Source organism: Pleurodeles waltl, chromosome 5, assembly GCF_031143425.1.
Source record: "Pleurodeles waltl isolate 20211129_DDA chromosome 5, aPleWal1.hap1.20221129, whole genome shotgun sequence".
Taxonomy (NCBI): Eukaryota; Metazoa; Chordata; class Amphibia; order Caudata; family Salamandridae; genus Pleurodeles; species Pleurodeles waltl.
The window spans coordinates 1867574581-1867596391 of NC_090444.1; the positions used below are offsets into that span (position 1 = coordinate 1867574581).

At 47.1% G+C, this 21811-nt stretch overlaps 1 protein-coding gene across 2 annotated transcripts in view; it reads right to left on the bottom strand.

Annotated features, from left to right (window-relative positions):
* The window catches only part of LOC138296905 (phosphofurin acidic cluster sorting protein 2-like), a 617149-nt gene that overhangs the window by 82570 nt on the left and 512768 nt on the right, over positions 1-21811 (bottom strand). For both annotated transcript variants that reach the window (XM_069236419.1, XM_069236418.1), the window contains exon 19: positions 11369-11411. In XM_069236419.1, coding sequence (XP_069092520.1) covers positions 11369-11411 — 43 coding nt within the window. The remainder of the gene's footprint in view (positions 1-11368; positions 11412-21811) is intronic.

A 21811-nucleotide genomic window follows, 5' to 3' on the forward strand; every position in this document is an offset into this window, starting at 1 on the left:
CGCTGCGCTGTAACAAGGATTGACATCTACCACTCACCCTCAATCTTGGCTTGGACTTTCTATTTATTTGTTCAGTTTTATACAGCCTGGGGACGTCAGAGCACTTAACAGGGGAATAAACGCAGTACAAGCCTAAATACAGACCTGGGCCCAGATTATCAAAGGTTTGCACTGCCCTTGCATTACAAAGGGTGTTGCAAGAGCAACACAACCCGTAAGTCTGATTTGCCATGCAATGCAAGGCCACCTGGAGTGTCCCTCTATTGCTTGGTAAATCTGGAGTAACACAAGGCAGGGCAATTCGCTGCCTTGCATTACACTGCGCCGGTAAGGAGTTACATATTCCCACACGATCTTACCTTCTCTTTTCGACGCAGCACAGCAACTTGTCATGCTGTGTTGCACTGCATCAAAGTTTGATAAATCTGGCCCCCTGTCCATAGGCAAAAGAGATCAGCTAACAAGTCGATGACAAAAAGTTGGTAGAAATACATTTGTGTGACGCCGCACAGACCGGCAGCACCCCATTTGCGGGCTGCAGTCAGATCAGCGCTCCGCGTCCCGGACAGCCGTTTCTGCTGCGGGCCGCTTTTCAGTTCGCAACCTGTTTTTCAGGCTACAGCGCGACCTGAGATCTTATCTTTTGGCCCAGGTTCTCGATGCATCCACTTTTTGCCCCCTTCATTTTTCTTACCTGTTTGTTGCTGTTTTTCTTCTTTTCTTTCTTCCTTTTCCCTTTTTTCTTTTTGTTTCTTCTTTGGCCATATTTTCTCTTTCCCAGAAGTCTGTATTCTTGCCCTGCATGCTTTGCTTACTATCTTATGCTATGGTTATTTTTCCATTTACCTTTATGTGGCTCTTCCCAATCCGAGACGGTGTCTTTCATTACTTCCTGTATGTCACTTCCTGTCTTGCCTGTATATAAGCACAGTTTGTCTTTGGTTCCTTGCGTTGCAAACACTTCCGTTCTGGTAGTGCTCCTCGCTCCTGTATCCCGTGATTTGGATTCTACCTTTTTACCTGACTTCAGTTTCTGTTACAGTTCTTTTTCTGCCTCAATATTTTTTCTTTTCTTATTTTTCAGAAGTTCCTTGATTAAAGGTTTTTCCCTGCTGGTTTTTTTCTCCCTCTAGAACTCCTTCTATAGGTTACGGCCTGCTTGGTGTTTTATTATCAGCAGCACTGTGGCTACTGGAAAGGGCCGCCCCTACGTTGGTCAATCTAGAAAAGGCAAGAAACCAGGTGGTGCGCAGAGACTGGCGGATTACTGCGGTAAGAAGCGTTCAAGTCGTGACAGATTGAACGCCAAACATTTCTGCGTTGCTCTGGAACCATGGAAGGACCACCTGAAGATGTAGTGGAAACAGCAAAGTCTATGCTTCATACCATACAGCAACAGGCACAGGAACTACAACTGCGTGCCGAAAATACCACTCTAAGACAAGCTCTGGTGTCTCGATCCATTGATGGCCTCTACACCACGCTATTCTGGAGATCCTAACAAATTAAAAGAGTTTCTGGACTCTTTAAAAGTATATTTTGCTTTTCGACCCTCTCAGTTTACCCAGGATAAGACCAAGATGGTTATTTGATAAGCTCCCTGTCTGGTCGGCCTTAGCATGGGAACCCCCTTGGTAGCTGCCAATGAATCTTTATTGTCCAACTATTCAGATTTTCTTCAAGCCTTCAAACAAATGTTCGAACACCCTGGACTGGAAGCCGCTGCGGAAGAGGCGTTATGTGAGATACAACAAGGGAATCAGGATGTCCTGACTTACATCACCGTTTCAAACAACTAGCAGCTGAAACCACACGGGTTGAACGCACATTTGTGACACTTTTCGGTCGACGGTTACGAGACAAAATAAAAGATGAACTGGTGCACTCCACCCCGGTTGTATCGTTGCAAGATCTGATGGACCTGGCACTTAATATTGAATACCGCTTGCGAGAACGTAGACTAGAGAAACGAAGGTCCAGGTTTTAGTTCCAATCAGTGGCAATGCGCTCTTCTGCACGTTGTACTGAAGAAAACCAATCATAGAAACCAGCCTGTTCGCGTGTTCGAGGCCCTCCTCCACCCGCAGGCACCCGCCTGCACCTCATCCCTGGTGTCTAGTGGGCTTCTGGTAAGCGTTCTAGACTTGGCATTTGTGCCTTGCGTTCATTGTGCTGTGTTTCACTGTGCCTTGCTATTTTGTGCTGTTATTTTGTGCTCTTATTGCCTTTGTTTGCATTTTGTGCCTTTTTGTGTCTTTTTCGCCCCTTGTGCGCTCCCCTTGCCGGCTCTCCCTGAGCCGCTCTCAGCCTTCCCGCTGCTGCGCCCCCACCCCCCTCGCGCCCCATCCGCTTTCCCCTCCCGCCTCCCAGCTGCTCCTCCCTCCCTCTTCCCTCCCTCCTCACTTCTTAATGGCGGTCGCTGTGCGGCGAGGGTGAGCGACCTCTGACCTGCCTTTGGTCAGGAGCTCGCTCCCCTACGCACGCAGCACCACCTAGCTATGCCCGTGTCCCCGACCCCCGTCCACGCTGCTGTTCGCGTGTTCGAGGCCCTCCTCCACCTGCAGGCACCCGCCTGCGCCTCATCCCTGGTGTCTAGTGGGCTTTTGGTAAGCGTTCTAGACTTGTGCATTTGTGCCTTGCGTTCATTGTGTGCCGTGTTTCACTGTGCCTTGCTATTTTGTGCTGTTATTTTGTGCTCTTATTGCCTTCGTTTGCATTTTGTGCCTTTTTAGCCCCTTGTGCGCTCCCCTTGCCGGCTCTCCTTGAGCCGCTCTCAGCCTTCCCGCCGCTGCGCCCCCACCCCCCTCGCGCCCCATCCGCCTTCCCCTCCCGCCTCCCAGCTGCTTCTCCCTCCCTCCTCCCTTCTTAATGGCAGTCGCTGCGCGGCTGCGCCGCTGGCGCACCGGAAGCGCACCAGAGGTAAGCCCATCTGCGCCTGGACCCCTGGCCCGCGGCCCTCCCACACCACTGGACACCGCTACACCACCGAGGAGCTCCTCGCCCTCAACCCAGGACGCTTCCCAACATGCTTCCAGTCCACCCCCAAAACCACCAAAGGACCCTTCACCTGCCAAGCCTGCCACTTCACCTGCACCTCAAAACGCCTCGACAGACCTGCCAACAACCACTTGAACTGCATTCTACTCAACACCCGCTCCATCCACAAACACGCCATCAAACTTTGGGACCTGCTGACCTCCACATCACCGGACATTGCCTTCCTCACCGAAACCTGGACCAACTCGGCCAGGAGGAGGAATCGCCATAGTCCACAAAAGCACCATCAAAGTGTTATCCATCACCCACGACACCCTCAACTCTGCCGAACACCTCCACTTCAACATCTATGTCAATGCCAACACCACCCTCAAAGGAACACTGATCTACAGACACCCAGGCCCCTGAGCACAATTCTGTGACACCATCGCCAACGTCGTCAGCGCCCAGGCCCTCGCCTCAGCAGATTACATCCTCCTCGGAGACTTGAGCTTCCACCTAGAAAACAACAACGACGTTAACACCAACCACCAGCTGGACAACCTCACTAACCTGGGCCTCAAAAAACTTGTCACGTCACCCACTCACATCGCAGGCCATACACTCGACCTCATCTTCGCTGCCAACAGCCACGTTTCCTTCAGCCACACCTCCGAGCTCGACTGGACAGACCACCGCTGCATCCACTTCTCCTACCAGAAACCAACTACTCACCACCACCACACACAACCCCCCCGACGCAACTGGGGCAAAGTCTCTACAGGGCAACTGATATCCACCCTTGCCCAGAACCCACCACCAGGAACCTCGGACCCCGACACAGCCGCCACCGACCTGCATCGCTGGTTAGCAAACTGCGCCAACACCCTCGCGCGGCTCAATAAATCCTCAAACACCCTGCACAGCGCCAAGGCCAGATGGTTCAGCCCTGATCTTCAGAGTTCCAAATGAGAACACCGCAAAAGAGAGAAGGCCTGGCGCATGAATCCTACCGAACCCAACCACATCGCACTCAAGGAGTCCATCCGCAAGCACCACCAACTGATCCGCACCACCAAAAGAACCCACTTCAAAAACCGCATAGACAAAAACGCCCACAACAATAAAGAACTCTTCGGCATCGTCAGAGAACTTTCAAACCCCAACAACTGCTCCAACGAACCCCCTTCATCGCAAGAGCTCTGCAACTCCCTCGCCACCCACTTCCACCGCAAGATAGAAGAAATCCACAACAGCTTCAACCCCAAACAGACCACAAACATCCACGAGCCCGATGCCCGAGCAACACCAACCTCCTCCACAACTGGACCCTCGTCAACAGAGAAATCGTTACTCACACCATGGCCTCCATCCACTCCGGATCCCCATCGGACCCCTGCCCTAACCACATCTTCAATAAAGCTAGCAACATAATCGCCCCCCACCTCTGCGACACCATCAACAGCTCCATTAAAGTCAACCACCTTCCCGGAAATCTGGAAACACGCAGAAGTCAACGCACAACTGAAGAAGCCCAAGGCGGACCCAGATGACCTGAAGAACTACCGGCCGATCTCCCTCCTCCCCTTCCCAGCCAAGGTCATTGAAAAAGTTGTCAACACTCAGCTCTCCCGCTTCCTAGAAGACCGCAAGGTGCTCAACACCTCCCAATCCGGATTCCGGAAAAATCACAGCACTGAGACCGCACTCATCGCTGCCACAGACGACTTAAGGACCATGCTCGACAAAGGAGAAACCGCAGCACTCATCTTGCTGGACCTCTCTGCTGCATTCGACACGGTATGTCATCACACCCTCCGCACACGACTCCACAGCGCCGGAATCCACAACAAGGCTCTCAACTGGATCTCTTCATTTCTCACCGGAAGAACCCAGAGAGTCCGCCTTCCTGCATTCCTGTCAGAGGCCTCCAAGATCATCTGTGGCGTCCCTCAAGGATCCTCCCTCAGCCCAACACTCTTCAATGTCTACATGGCCCCCCTTGACAACATCGCACGGACACACCACATCAATATAGTTTCTTACCCAGACGACACCCAGCTGATCCTCTCCCTTACGAAAGACCCCACTGCCAAAATCAACCTACACAACGGACTCCATGCCATCTCCAACTGGATGGAATCTAGCCGCCTCAAATTAAACACCGATAAAACAGAGATCGTCATCTTCGGGTCCAACCCCTCTGCATGGAACGACTCCTGGTGGCCCAACTCCCTAGGCAGTGCACCGTCACCCACCACCACCCACGCTCGGAACCTGGGCTTCATCCTGGACTCTACTCTCAGCATGACTCAATAGGTCAATGGAATCTCCTCCTCCTGCTACAACACTCTCCGTATGCTCCACAAGATCTTCAAGTGGATCCCCGTCGAGACCAGAAACCGTCACCCACGCCCAGGTCAGCAGCAGATTGGACTACGGCAACGCCCTATATGCAGGAACAACAGCCAAGCTACAATCCAAGCTACAACGAATCCATAACACATCCGCCGCCTCATCCTTGATGTCCCGTGCCACAACCACATCTCCCCCCTCCTCAGAGACCTACACTGGCTACCCGTACCAAAAAGGATCACTTTCAAACTCCTGACCCACGCACACAAGGCTCTCTACAACACTGGTCCAGCCTACAACAACGACAAGACTTGCCTTCCACGCTCCCACACTTGGCTCTGCCAACCTTGCTCTTGCCGCCATCCCCCGCATCCGCCGCACCACCGCCGGAGGAAGATCCTTCTCACACCTCGCCGCCAAGACCTGGAACTCACTACCTCTCCAGCTACGCCAGACCCAGGACCTCCTAAAATTCAGGAAGCGCCTCAAAATGTAGCTTTTTGACCAGTAGCACCCCCCTCCCCCCCAGCGCCTTGAGACCCTAACGGGTGAGTAGTGCGCTTTAATAATATACTGATTGATTGATTGAGTCCCGTCCCCTGTGAGAAGGAGGGGGACGGGAGGCATTGAGATACCTTCTATCTGCTCCTCCAGAGAAGATACCACAGCTCTTTTTGTATTTTCAGTAACTCTACAATGCCCAAATCAGGAAGAATAAGTGTCAGTGTTATTGGATTGTGGAGCCAGTGGGATGTTCCTAGATGAAAGATGGGCTAAGGAAAGAGGAATACCTCACGTTCCTAAAGAGATCCCCGAACATGTTCAAACAGTAGATGGCTCTCCTTTAACTTCCGGACCAGAGGTGGATACCACTCCTACCCTTTGCCTGCAATTCGGAAGACATAGGGAACATGTCGCCTTTGACTTGATATCCTCCCCTAACCATAATATGATTCTGGGTATTCCTTGCTTAACACAACATAATCCATATATAAATTGGGAGACACGGACTATATCACTTTCATCTCACTTTTGTCAATTACATTCAACAGATTCCTAATGGTCTTCAAAAAGGTCCATTTTCTCTTCCAATGACGCAAGCAGTACCATTAGTATGATTCAAGGTGTACCCAGATGCTGTCAAGGATACTCCGACGTGTTCCAGAAACCTCAAAGATCCATTTTGCCTCCTCATCGTGATTATGACTGCGCTATTCCTTTGATACCCGGGGAAGAAGTTCCATTCAAATGAATGTATTCCTTATCTGAGCAGGAAAGAAGAGTACTTAAGAAATACATAGATGAAAACATTCAAAGCGGATTGATTGTTTCCTCTTCATCACTTGCCGGGGCTCCTCTTTTCTTTGTGCCAAAGAAGATCTCCGTCCCTGTATAGTCTTTCGAAAGTTAAACAAGATTACCATCAAGGATAGGTATCCGCTACCTCTTATTAAGGATATCTTGGAAGCAGTCCAAGGGGCCACGATATTCACCAAGTTGGATCTGCGGGTTGCCTATCATCTTTTACGAATTAAGGAGGGTGATGAATGGAAGACTGCTTTTCACACTCCGTTGGGTCATTTTGAATACCGTGTAATGCCTTTTGGTCTGACTAATGCACCTTCCATATTCCAAAGATTTATGAATTCCATTTTTTCTGATCTTTTGAATCAGAGTGTTTTCATCTATCTAGATGACATTCTGGTTTATTCTCGTTTTCCTGAACAACATACTCAGCATATTCTTCAGGTATTGGAAATACTCAGACAAAACAATCTACACTGTAAGCCTGAAAAGTGTGAATTTAACAAGTCTGAGGTCCAATATCTTGGTTTCTGTATCAACCAAGATGGCATCGCCATGGACCCAGAAAAGATGCAAGCCATACTAGATTGACCTTCTCCTACTTCAGTTAAGGAGACAGAGGCCCTCATTCTGACCTTGGCGGTCTTTTCGCAAGACCGCCGAGTTACCGCCGCGGTGAAGACCGCCGACCGCGGCGGTATGCCGCTGTGCGCATTCTGACCGCTGGGAGCGTTCCGCCGGAAAACCGCCAGCAGCCACACTGGCGGTCGGCGGGAAAGTGGAGACTGGCCAACCTCCACCGCCACGCCAGCAGAACACCGCCCACAGAATTACGACCCACATTTCTGTGTGGCGGTCTTCTGTTGGCGGTCTTCTGTTGGCGGTCACCTCCCCATGGCTCCCGTCGCCTCCCGGAGGACCAACGCACAAGGTAAGTTGACCGTCCGTGAGGGGAGGGGGTGGGGGGGTGTTGTGTGATGTGGGCGTGCATGGGGGTGTGCGTGTGAGTGTGTAGAGGGGGTGTGTGAGTGCGTGTATGCGAGCGGGGGGTGCTGCTGTGTCTATGGGTAATGTGTGCTGTTCGGCAGGTGCGCATGTCTGCATGTATGTGTGCGGGTATGTGTCCCCGTTGTGTATGTGTGTGTAGGGGGTGCATGTATGTGCATGTCGGGGTGGGGGTGGGGAGGGGGTTTGTACCACCTCTGGGGGGTGGCAGGGGGGTGGAGGGTGTGGGGGGAGGACTCGGGTGGGTAGTGGGGGGTGGGGGAGACCCCTATCAGTGCCAGGGAAGGAATTCCCTGGCCCCGATAGTGCTTACCGCCATGGTTCGCACGGCGGTTCCCGCCCGCAAGAAACCGCGGCGGTAGGCAGGGTCATAATACCCTTGGCGGTCTTGGGACGACCGCCGGGCCGGAGTGCGCAAACTCCAGCCCCGCGGTCATGACCGCCGTGGCGGTCGGAGTGGAGAAGTGGCGGTCGGTCGCGGCGGGGACCGCCGCGGTCAGAATGCCATTTTTAATACCGCCGGTCTGTTCGCGGTCCGACCGCCGTCTCTCCGCCGACCGCCAGGGTCAGAATGAGGGCCAGATTGCTTTCTAGGGTTATCAAATTTCTACAGACAATTTATAAAGGACTTTGCCCAGCAACAGAGTCAGATAACCCAGACCATTAAAAAAGAAAGCTTAAAGAAAGGCTTCATTTGGACAGAAAAAGCAGAAAGAGCCTTTCAGGGTCTACAACGTTCCTTCACACAAGCTCCCATATTACGTCATCCTGACACTATTAAGAAATTTATTGTGGTCACAGATGCTTCCGACAGAGCTATTGGAGCAGTGTTGTTACAAAGACAAAATTATGATGGCCTCGAACATCCTGTCTTTTATCTTTCCCATGTGTTGTCAGATGCAGAACAAAACTATTCTGTGTTAGAGAGGGAATTACTGGCATCAAAGACTCCCTGCAAAGAATGGAGACTTTTTCAAATGGGTTCACAGGAAGCTTTTGAAGTTAGAACAGATCATCGCAATCTACAATGCCTCCGCAGTTTTCAGTGCCGGAATAGTCGGCAAGCCAGACGGGCTTTCTTTTTTTAGTCAATACGATTTTGTAGTGACATACATACCTGGATCCCTAAATGTTCTAGCAAATGCTTTGTCTCACCCATATCCTGAGAGCACAATTACTACTTTCCCACACATCATAGAGCCATGTCGAATAGTGGGAGTCATTCAGTCCTTTCTCGACCGTGTGAAGACAGAGTATCAGAATTTATCCATGGAAGAATGGAACACTTTCAATTCCCACTTGCAGAAGCATCAAGAATATTATTATCAACAAAACACCTTATTTTTGCCTACCAAGAAACTGCAAACTGAAGCCTTGCAAATGTGTCACAACTCCCCTATTGCTGGACATCGTAGAATTAGGAACACACAGGAACTGCTCCTCCGCTCCTTTTGGTGGCCCACGTTAAACTCTGTTGTTGAAACATATTTAAGATCTTGCTCAATACGTGCTCAAACTAAGACACCTCAGACTAATCCAGCAGGTTTATTGATGCCCTTGCCTGTGCCATCCGTTCCATGGCATACTATAACTACAGATTTTATTTGTTCTTTGCCATCCTCTGCGGGTTATTAGGTCATAATGGTAACAGTTGACTCTTTTACTAAAATGGCTCATTTTTTGGCCCTAAATAAATTACCCACTGCTAAGGAAATGAGTCAAGTCTTCCTACGAGATATATTTCGCTTGCACGGCCTCCCTCAAGTAATTATTTCCAACTGAGGCCCTCAATATGTGTCCCGTTTTTGGAGAACATTTTGTACGTTTTTGCATATTGAGGTGGCTCTATCGTCAGGGTTCCATCCTCAGACTAATGGTCAAACAGAACGCCTAAATCAAGGATTACAACAGTATCTATGCTGCTTTTGTAATGCAACCCAAAGTAACTGGTCTTCATACCTACCATTGGCTGAATTTTCCTATAATAATGCAGTCCATGTGCAACGAAGTCCACACCTTTCTTTTGTACTTTTGGTTTCCACCCGACTGCTTTTCCTAGCGTCACTAATAAGGATTCCTCTGTTCCCGCAGTTACCTCCGTTGTTCGAAATCTCCGTCAGGTTCAGGACCTGCTCCGTACCAATCTCCTAGCTGCAAAAAGTTACATGAAGAAGATTACCGATACTCCGCGTAGTCCTGCACCATCTTACTAGCCTGGGCACAAGGTCTGGTTTCCATCCAAGTTTTTGCCCTTTCGCCTGTCCCAGAATAAGTTCAAACCCCGTTACTATGAACCTTTTAGAGTCTTGCATGCGGTGAATCCAGTCTCTGTTCGACTTCCTCTACCATTGACTTGGAAGATTCATCCTGTTTTTCATGTGTCTCAACTGAAACCTTTTATTCCTGATCCTTACAAGAGAGATGCCCATTGTCCCCCTCCTCTTTTGGTTAATGGCCATCCTGAGTACGAAGTACAGGAGATATGCGATTCTCGCTTTTTTCTAAATCGCCTCCAATTCTTGATTTGCTGGAAAGGATACCCCATTAGTGATTGTTCGTGGGAAGATGCTTCCTCTTTCCATGGTCCTCGCTTGGTCCGCACATTTTTTCAACATTTTCCGGACAAGCCTGGGGCTTTGGGGAGCGGACCTACTGTGACGCCGCGCACACCGGTGGTACCCCATTCACGGGTCATGGTCAGATCAGCGGTCTGCGTCTCGGACAGCTGTTTCTGCCGCAGACCGCTTTTCAGTTCGCAACCTGTTTTTCGGGCTACAGCGCGACCTGAGACCTTTCTTTTGGCTCAGGTTCTCACTGAATCCACATTTTGCCCCCTTAATTTTTCTTACCTGTTTGTTGCTGTTTTTCTTCTTCTCTTCTTTTTTCCTTTTCCCTTTTTTCTTTTTGTTTCTTCTTTGGCCATATTTTCTCTTTCCCAGAAGTCTGTATTCTTTCCATGCATGCTTTGCTTACTATCTTATGCTATGGTTATTTTTCCATTTACCTTTATGTGGCTCTTCCCAATCCGAGACGGTGTCTTTCATTACTTCCTGTATGTCACTTCCTGTCTTGTCTGTATATAAGCACAGTTTGTCTTTGGTTCCTTGCATTGCAAACACTTCAGTTCCGGTTGTGCTCCTCGCTCCTGTATCCCGTGATTTGGATTCTACCTTTTTACCTGACTTCAGTTTCTGTTACAGTTCTTTTTCTGCCTCAATATTTTTTCTTTTCTTATTTTTCAGAAGTTCCTTGATTAGAGGTTTTTCCCTGCTGGTTTTTTTTTCCCTCTGGGACTCCTTCTATAGGTTACGTTAGCGCTGTTTTGCGTCAAAAAGTATAAATATGGCCCTCAATGTCTAAAGATGCTTTTAATCTGCTGCGCAAATGGAATCAAATATTTTTTGTTAAATCAACACTTGATCTCATGCAATAAGTATTTTGGATTTGCCCCCCTCTACTAGTGTTTTAAAAAACAGGAAGGCAGAATAGGTTACCTGCTTTAGAGGGTCTGAGGCCTAGCTCAGAGCCATATGACCAGCGTAAGAGGCTGCTTGTGATACATAGTTAGCTGACTGTGAAGAAGGATAAACGGAAGACTGCACCTTTGGGAAGGGCAGGGGCAACAAAAATAAATCACATTCACATTTATGTGTATTCCCACTTTGTTAGAGATTGCTTTCGAGGGGCAAAAGAATAACAATGACATTGAAAACCTTGGTCCACTTACCCCAACGAAGGGCACAAACTTCTGGCAGGAGTCTTCATCTGGGCTGTGTGAAAAAGGAGACAACATTAGAGCGACGACATCACGAATCAGCACCTACTTTCTGCCCAGTGTCATGCCACACAGGTAAACATGTGCCTGTCTTCAGCAAGCAAGAGAACTTTTTAATTTCATAGAAACTAAAAACTGAAGGTCGACCAAGCCTGTCATGTACTTGCAGCAAATGTACGTACTCGTGACACACTGATCCTATGTGTTCTAATGTTGTATTGTCCCTTCTATAGTGTGACAGATGCAATAAAAAACCTTGTCATGTTTAGTTACCCATATTTCCCTGTGTCCATCCCATGTATTCCTGAAACCACTTACTATTTTGTATTTTACCGATGATTAGAAGTTTTAGAGGTCGTAATGGGGAGTAATGTACAGTTTCAGTTCTACTGACTGGTAAAAAGTAATGCGTTTCTACCCTGATTTATCTGCACACATTCATTTACGTAATATCCAATGGCATTTGCAGACTCCAGCTACGTGCACAAACTACAATACTTCAGACGAGGCCTCAAGAGTCATGTGCATCATATTAATACAAACTCAGTTTTGAGTCACCTCTTGTCTCTATGCACTGAAACATTCCACTCGGCCTCTACTTTCCTATTACCGAGGTGTAGACCCCAACACAGAAACCTGAAAACGATAACTTGAAGAGAGTCTGGAGATGACAATAACCTCGAGAGAGTAGCCTCAACAGGATAAGCAGGAGATGATGATCCCAAGACCCCTCTCTTGATTGGTGGCCTTACAAACCTCACCTGCCACCAGGTGCTGCTCCTATGCATCTAGAGCTGCAAGCGTATGATGTTGTGCTTGACTGCATTATGATGACAAATCTTTGTTTTTTCTACAAACCAGCACATATACAACATTGCTTTTACTGTCTCACATGTATAAACACCAAATGTGGTTTTGTGGTCACTTGAGGCCACATTTTTGTTTTGTAAACAAACATAAAAAACATGATCACAATTACAGGTGGGTTAGAATAACATTTGAGAGCAATAACGGTAAAAATATATTGGGGTAAATACTTAGGATGGGAAAGTAGTGCATATGCCCGAGAGCGGTGGTCTTGATTTTGCACTGTAACTTGATGGTGACAGCTTTCACATGCATTTTGTCATGGAAGGGAATATGCATTATCTTATGGTAGATAGCTAGGCTTTCTTGATTATGGATGGCCTTCTTCCGGTACAGTAGGATAAGGCAGATTCTGGAGAAGATGGAGAATCTATCTTAAAAATAACATTCTTACATTCAACGGTTCCATCTATAAATGAATCCGGGGAATAGCAATGGGGGCAAACTTTGCCACTTTCTATGCTAAACTCCTAATGGGTTTTCTTGAAAACAAATGGAACTGGGATGAAAAAGGCTCCATATCCCACCGCATGTTATATTCTGGGGCAAGCAAACAGACAACATTCAGCACCTGCTACAGCAATTCTCTGCATTCAACACAAACTAGATCTAACACACATTAGCACAAGCAGCATGAGCTTCTTGGATTTTAATTTTTGTATCAAAGAGATATTACTGCAATCATAAATCACCCGCAGACCGACAGTCAAATCCATCCTGCTTCAAAAAGTGGCCATCTGATGCATTCGATTCAGAATATCCCTGAAGGAGACTATCCAGAAATCTGACAAACGGGTTCAGGAGATGTTCAGACAAAAGGCTTCAGACTTACTCGAGTGGTTAAGGAAAAGAAGCTGTGACACTTACACCCTCAATTTACTACTAAACACTTGTAAGGAATGGCTTAAAAACAGCTTATCCATGTGAAGAAACACCAGGGACAAGAAGGTCAAACAATAAGATCAATTACCACCTATTCAGAAGGACACACACGTGATAAAGATATTCTGCAAATATTGTCACATTCTGCAAGGAAAGCATCAGTATTCTGTATTCTGGCAATACATCCCAGAAACATGTTAGCCAGGAACCCACCCCAACATTTAAGAAAGTGCTGAACATAGGAGCAAGAATACTATCAAAAGAGGGATCTTCATGCACCAGAGGAGCATAGTGAATGATACATCAAGTGAAAGATTACATCCTCAAATCCCAGACACTGCAACATCTTGCTGCATCTACATGAAAGAAAACAGAACGGAGAGTCTGTAAAAAGCAGACCTACTGGATACCTGCACCAGGGATCATGGAAGCTGGCCTCAACATTGATCTACAACTGCACAATTCTTTTTTGAGCCAGAACAATCTTTACTTTGAAATCTTTTCACAAAATACTTTCTTCAGTTCCACAGTTCTGCTTTAAACAACTAGTAGAGACCCAAACTATGACCAATTTCACCAGACTATAATTTCATTCTCTACATTCCTCCTCTGACTTATGCCAGGGTCACCCATTTCCTTCTATGGAATCAGTAACTACTAGTTACCATGACCGTGACCTGTATGACCACTATAGCTCAAGCAGCCAGTCGTATATTATTCATGTTCCTGTACAGTTCTCATACTCAAAGGTCTAGTTGGTACGCACAAAACAACTGACTTAAGACTTGGAACTTAACATGGTGGTATTTTTGGAAGCCTTTATGCACATACGGACTGTCCTATTCTCACTGCCACTGGTACCCGTCTGGTGTCAATGGGATACATACATCTATAAGGTCTGAGCTGCAATACTTTAATTCCACTCAACATAGCACCCATTTGTCTACTCGGCTCATAACAGAAAGGCACATGATCCCGCTAATGTGACATCCATGATGCAATCCCAAACAGTGCTAGTTACTCACGTAACGTGGCTTGTTCCTGACCACAATGAACGTATTGAAGGAGATGGGTGAGTGTAGACACCGTCACACTTAGTCAGCAGCCCATAAATATGTTCCCCCTTAGGAGTCTCTCAAAATGATCAATCTGTAAGACGAGATCACAGCAGCACCACAGACCCCAGCGTGGCTTGGGTCACATGGCTCCAAATCAGCAGCTAATCCGCTACCTACCATCTTCTTCTGTTGGAGAGTTAGGATGCCCTCACACAGGCGTCCATAGCAAAAGATGGGTTAAGACAAGGACACCCCCTATTAGGACTTAGGACTCCGGCTGTATGTATGTCAGTGGGAAACAGACTGCTGAACTGACAAGGAACACTCCCACATTCTTCACATCCCACGGACTAAGTAAATCATCCCCTTTGAGATTTACCGTCTGTAAATACACTGGCTGGGTAACCACTAAGGTGCTACACTGCGTCTGTGCAAAGGCCTACGTGCGAGGAATAGGCCGTTTATACATTAAGTGGTGGAGCCACATTTATAAAGGAATACATGGTGATACACAGACTGACTGACTGTATGTAGATGTACCCTAGTAGGCACGTCACGATAATGCTAATCAACTGGTAACAGGAAATAATCATACTGAAATTTATATCAGTCCTCTGATTTGTCTGAGTCACATGACAATTACTGTTACACCATTCATGTTTGCATCTGTGATCTTCAGGGTGCACATATTTGTCACAGGTGCATTAACCGATGCAGTGATCTTTCCACCTAGGTAAGCTGTGAATTGCAAGCTGGAAGGGTCTTGAAACTCTAATCACTAGTTTAATAAATCTTAACAAGAGAAAAAAAAGCAACCAAATGCAAAATATTACTGTAGGATTAGACAGAGAACAATAATGTTAGATAAAGTTCTTTCTTCTCCTTCATAAGCATGGAAGGCTGGATTGTGGTGGGTATGAAAGATACAACACGGATGAGCATTAGGAAAATACTTGCCAATGTGCACTGCATGTTTGTCCGATTACTTCACCATTTTCTACTCAAAAGCCTTTGTTTCATATCTCGTGCTCCTAACAGAATGCCTTAATGATCAGATCCTTGTTAACTGCCGCAATTAACTAACATTCCAGCTGCATTACAAAGACACTGCCTTTGCTGCTAAGCACCTCTGACAATTCACAAAACATTTGTCAAAGCACCAACCACAAATTAATACTAGGAGTTCCAATTAGCAAACCTTTAACAAACTTAAATATTCTACTGAAGCACCATCCACAAGACTCAGGCTACTAAATCACAAGACGCTTCCCACTGGATTACAAGACGCTTCACACCAAGTCGCCTTTCAAAATTATAAGATATTTTGTCCTGGTGAAGCGCATTTCACAAATCACAAGGCACGTCCCACCAAATCACCTTCCACAAACTAGAAGATTCTTTCTAACACAGCAACTTCCACTAATTACAAGAGGCTTCCTACTGAAAGTTACAGGCCCACACATTCCTGCTAAAGTGCTTAAAATATGTCAGCATTTAAAAATTATACCCTATTAGCCCAGCTTTCTTCCAATATTTAAGAGACTCCTCTTTTCAGCCAAAATGGCATCCTAATTGCATCCAAATGTTACAGGTCTCCTGATTCTGGTCTATTTGGTTGACTACTTTTTGCAATTAAACAACTTGTATATCTTTAGCTAAACTTGTATGATTATTTCCAAGCACTTCATCCTTTTTTGATAACTCTATAAAACTTTTTACATAAATTGAAAAAAAACACCACTGCACCAATAGTTCCTCTTTCCTTCGACATCACATCCCACAGGTCACATGACCATGTTAAAAAGTACATGCCGCAATCTATAGAACTCATTCTTCCTTTTCTTATCATGAAAGGAAAGTGGTGTCTTTGTAAAGGATGTGTCTACTTCACACATGATCACTCCTATATTGTCATCAGTTTCAGCTCTCATGTCTGCATTTACAGAGCCCATGCTCGCCTGTGAATGCCTCCCAAGGACCTCGCCCCTTCTCAGATCTAAACCGGTGACAAGCATCCTTCAGATTTACGGAGAACTATTTTATCATCCTCCTTCAACAGAAAACAACACATTTACCAAAACGTCTTCTGCACAAGAAGTCATTTTCCACAATGCTTAACATCTGTTTTTTCACAGCTTATTTTTTCCAAAGGCTGTTAAACTAATTTGGAAACATCCACTCAGTATAACAACTTCTGATATAAACTCTAAAATGTCCCTTTGCAAATTTTCTTTGACATGCGTAAAGGGACGGTTTGAGTCTTCACAACTACCACAGTACTGGGCATGTGTTTTCTATTAAAAAAAAAAAAAAAAGAAGTTCACCCCCTCTTGCATCATCAAAATTAAGAGTTTTACTTCCTCTTTCAAAAATAAGAATATTACTTCCTCCTACACTATAAACAAAAATAAGAATTTTATTTTGTCTTTCTCTATCAAATAAAATGATTTTACCTCCTCTTACTCTATCAAATGAAACAACTTTACTTCCCCTCGCTCTATCAAAAATCTCGGAAACATTTCCTTGTGCTATTTATCAATCCCTCCGTCCAAAGCTGATCTCTCTCCATCTGAAGGGAAGACACATTTACTACTTCACAACAGTTCTGTTGATATAACCACAGAACTCTGCTGAATCTGAAATCTCTTACTGAATCTTTACCAGTCCTCACTAGTTTCTCGAGTCTCTTCTTTTCAAAAACAAGTCTTCCACTAGCTGCTCTTATAAACCTTGATGTCTCTTAGAATAAAAAGAGAAGTTTCTTCCAGCCCAACCCGAGACCCTTCCCCTTGTTGCATTACACATGCCTTAGTGCCCTCCTCCCTCTGAGACAGCCGTGAGTGTGAACGCGTGAAATGGGAGACAGGTGTGTGCTCAAACACATCAGACTCAATAAATACACTGATGGGGTGGAAGGGAGATTACATGGATGACGCAGGGCACAATGTGGGGGGTAAGCGGACAGTCACTGTTCAATACCTGATGTAAAAATCAAAATACAAACTTCTCTTCCTTGAAGGCCAAAGAAATCCAAAGAAGTGACAGGTGAAAAGGACTGCTGCAAGACACTGGCAAAATACAGAGAGACCTTGACATGTAAGGTGGCAAAATACAGGCATTAATGAGCACATCTTACAAGCAAACCTGGAGGCTGGAGAGACACTAGGCCAGAACCGGCGAGACAGTCACAGCCTCTCATCCGCATCCGCCATTGGATACTATACGTTGTTGTTTGCTGATATTCCGCACAGTGAAACACCCAGGGGATATATACAAGAGGCTGGCGCCACAGTAGCGTCATATTTTGAGACCTGCTGCTGGCGTGGAGTGCAGACTCACATCTGCTTTGCGCGGCTTTTCATGGTCTCATAGATATATAGTAACGCAAGGGAGGCAAAGTACTGTGTCTTACTCTGCATCAGGAGGCGTTCCAGGGGGCTGCAGTGAATGTTCCCACGCGACACCCATGAATTTTGAAGATGCGCCACATTTACAGAATCACGTAAACCTGGGGCAGCACCAAAACCTTACGCCTCCCCAGAGCAGGCGTAACGAGGAGAAATATTTTAATTTCTCCTTGTTTTTTCCTCTTCCCATGTGCGCTGCAGCACACACAGAATGAGGAAAACACCTCCATGGATTGTTACTGCGCAGGAAGGTGCCCCCTGCTGCACAAAAGCAATCCTGCCAACAACGCAGGCACCCTTGGACCATAATGCAAGGGGGCCTGCGTCGGTGCGAAGCACCACGTCGTGCGCCTGCGCTGACTGGCTCTCTCGTAAACACAATGCAATCTTGCTCTTTCGAGTTGGCGTAGGGCAGCGAGCAAAACGACTTGTGGCGCTGCCCTACATCAAAGCTTTGTGAATGAGGCTCCCAGTGTGTGGATCTCACATGCTTTGTGCAAAAAACCTTCACATTGGGAGCAGGTTCTAAAGATACCTCTGTTTACTTAGAGAAGGCGATAGGAAACAGTGAACACACTTGCTGGCCACTCACTCAATGTTTAGAAATCCTTCTCCCTCACTCAATCATGGATTAAGAGGGCAAGAACCGTACACTTTATGAGCCGGGATACTATGGCACCTGTTGGGAAAAGGTAGTGAGACCTACAGTGATAAGAAATAGCACAGGAGGGAGGAAACACTTTGACTTCGACGAAAATGCAATACTTACTGTGAAAAGGTGTTCCCTTGAATAGTAGATTCATTAGAGTTCAACACCTGAATACAGATTTTTCACTTTTCAAAGAAGCCCTCTGAGTTGCTGGCCTTATCCACACTTTCACACACTTCAAAAAGCCATACGTGAGTCATCAAGTTGTTTTAGGCATCCACACATATCCACTCCAGTCACCCCTGTAGTCCAACCACCCAGGATCGAGAGGAGACCGGTGCATCAGTGACATTCAGCTGAGGTCCTACTTAGGGAAAACCAAGTTGCAGCCATTGCACACCAACCTCACTGGTATACAAAATCACAGACACAGATGTGGCGCTCACACCGCAGGAGGCCGGAAGAGGCCATGCAGGAGGATTTCAACACAGAAAATACAATCCCTGCTAGATTCCTACTGGATCACGCTAGGCTCAGATTATCACCAGGATTTCTAATCCCAAACTGCAACAAAAACTACACCCTATCACAATAATACAACACATACAGTGATCACGGGTAGCTGCAAGCTCATGGACCATGAACACTGACTTGATTTATATACGTTCACTGGAAGTGTATGTGTTATCTGCAGGTTTATAGTGTGTTTCTTTAATATTAGAATCTTCATGTATTTCTTCAGGCTCCTCCTGAGGAGTTTTCCAGACTCCATTCAGTTACTTGAGGAAGCCTGGAGCAGTAACCAGAGAGATGCTGTGGGCTGTTCCTCCTGCGCAATCTTATTAAACATTTTAGGATAACTCACTCCATCGCTTGGTCTTCTGTCATTGACTATAATAGACACTGGCGATGTAGGAAAGTAGCATTTTTCTGACACAGTTACCCCCACTTTTTTTCTAATGTCAGTGTTTTTGGACTGTAGTTCACTGGGATCCTGCTAACCAGGACCCCAGTGCTCTCTCCCCTAAATTTAGTCTGTAAGAGTATTTCACACCCCACAATTGGCATACTGGTGTACTCCTGTAAGTCCCTAGTGTATGGTACTTAGGTACCCAGGGCATTGGTACACCGGGGGACCCCCATAGGCTGCAGCATGTATTATGTCACCCATTCAAACTGTGGCTACAGGTCTGCTATTGCAGCCTGTGTGAAATGGTGCATGCACCTTTCACTCCAGATATAAGGATTCCCTTGTGTCATGGTCACTACACTCTGACCCTATAAGTCACCCCTAAGGTAGGCCCTTCAGCCCAAGTACAGGGTGCATGGTTCTAAGTGTGAGGGCACCCCTGCATGACCTGACGTGCCCCTACAAACACCAAACTCTATTTGCTGGGCTTTATATGTGCCGGGAAGCATGAAGTATGTAGTGGACATTGGTCAACACAAGATGTCCAACTACATAATGTTTTCATCAAACCTATTCATGTGTGGTATTAGACATTCTGAAATCACGCAACTAACCGATTCCAATGCTAGTTGCATGATAACATGTACTCTGGGGGTTCCTAAGGGAACCCCCCCATTTCTGCCTGTACAGTCTTGCAAGGTCTGCATGCCAGCCCCTGCTGCTGCCAACCACAGACACTGTTCTGCCCTCCTGCTGCTGAGCCTAACTCGGGCAGGGGAAGGCAGAACAAAGGATTTCCTGTAAAGAAGAGGTGTGATCACCTCTCCTTCAGAAATAGGTGTCGCTGGGATGGGGGTGTCTTTGAGCGCTACCAGACTGCTTTGAAGGGCAGATTTGGTGCCCTCCTTGCATAAACTGGTTTACTCCAGTGCAGGAGCACCCAACTCAGTCTCTGGCATGAAACCACACCAAGGACAGGGGAGTGACCACCCCCTGTCCAACTCCTCCCCTAGGAAGGTGCCCAGAGCTCTACCAGGTGGCCATTTGATTCTGCTATCTTGGAAATAAGATGGGCAGAGGGCCCTGGAAGCATCAGACTGGTTAGTCCAGCTGGGTGACATCCCTGACCCCCCAGATAGGTGGGTCACTGCCGAAAGTGTCCATCCCCTTTCCTGGGTTAAAGGCTCCCCAGAGGGTAGGACCCTAGGTTTGTCTGTGGAGTTGTCTCTGAGACCGCCTGAAGACTCTCTGCAAGACACTTCTGCAACCTGGACAGCAAGACTGTAACCAGTAGGAGGGCTCCTACTGCAATACTGTTTACAAGTTCTGCAAGAATTCTGCAGCCTCTGTGGCCGTGCATCCTCCAAAGTTACAAAGACTCTGTCTGCACTTAGGACATCCAGAAGGAATCTCCCTTTAACTGAAGGGGTCACTCCCTGCATCTGCAGGCACCTCAGCTACAACGACCGGTTTGTGGATCTTGCTGTCCCAGGGACTCTTCAAGGCTCTACAGAGAGGTGGTGGTTCTGTGACTCTCCAGAGGACTGACCTGTCTTCTCCACATCTGAGAGGTCTGTGGTCCCTCGCTGGAGCTGTTGGCTGGAAACCCTGTGCACCGCGTCTGTCTGTTGTTGCCAAGACTTGTAGACTCAGTCCAAAGACCTCCCAGTTCAAAGAAGCCCCAGCCTCCAGCACTCTCCAGCTACAAGAACAACATCCTCTCTGCAACTCCTGCGACGTGGGCATCCCTCTTTGCTGTACTGCTGAGGCCTCCCTGCGATTCCATGAGCCTGCTGCCAGAGGATCCCCTGGGGACTCCAAAGATTCTGCTGGCTCTCCTGCTTGCTGAAGGCTGGCCCTGACTTACCTGCAAAGGCTGAGTCGCCTTGCCCTTTGCTTGTCCCCAAAATCTGAAACACTCTGTGCAACGCTTTCTTGCATTTGGCAAGGCTTGTTGGTGGTTCTGCTGACCACTGACTGCTCTGCAATCCAACGACCGGCATGGGACAGCTAGTGGATGACCCCTGGGAGATTCCTGCAAAGCTTGGACTCCACAGCTGCACTTCTTCAACCACCGTCCAACAGGAAATAATTACCAAGAAGGGTGAGCATTGCCCTCCTGCACAACCTGGGCTCCTCCGGGTGGTGTGGACTCTGTCCCCTCTTTCCTTACGTTTTCTTCTTCTGGAATCCATGCCTGGGTTCCACCGAACTGGTCCTCAAGTCATGACAGCAGCTGGACAACTGAGGTCTCCATTGACTTTAACAGGAGGTTCCGACACAACTTCACCCCTATACACCTGGGCTCCCTGGTTTGGGTACTCCACTTCTCTGGGTATCAATGGGTGGGGGCACTGTTGAACCTCCCTTGCCCCAAAGGGTTTCCCTGGGGTTCTCTGGGAAGGGTCCTAAAACTCCATTCGCAACTTTCTTACGTTATCCTATGGACACCTAACTCAGGGTTACGCCTCTGCATCCTATTGGTGTCCTAGTGCTTCCCCAATTCTGAGGGCCCTTAGGTGGTAGTTTGGATTGGTAGTGACTCTCACATTCCATTTTCTTAGTATATGGATTGGCCTCCCCATAGGGGCCCATGTTATTAAATGCCTGTACTTATCTGTT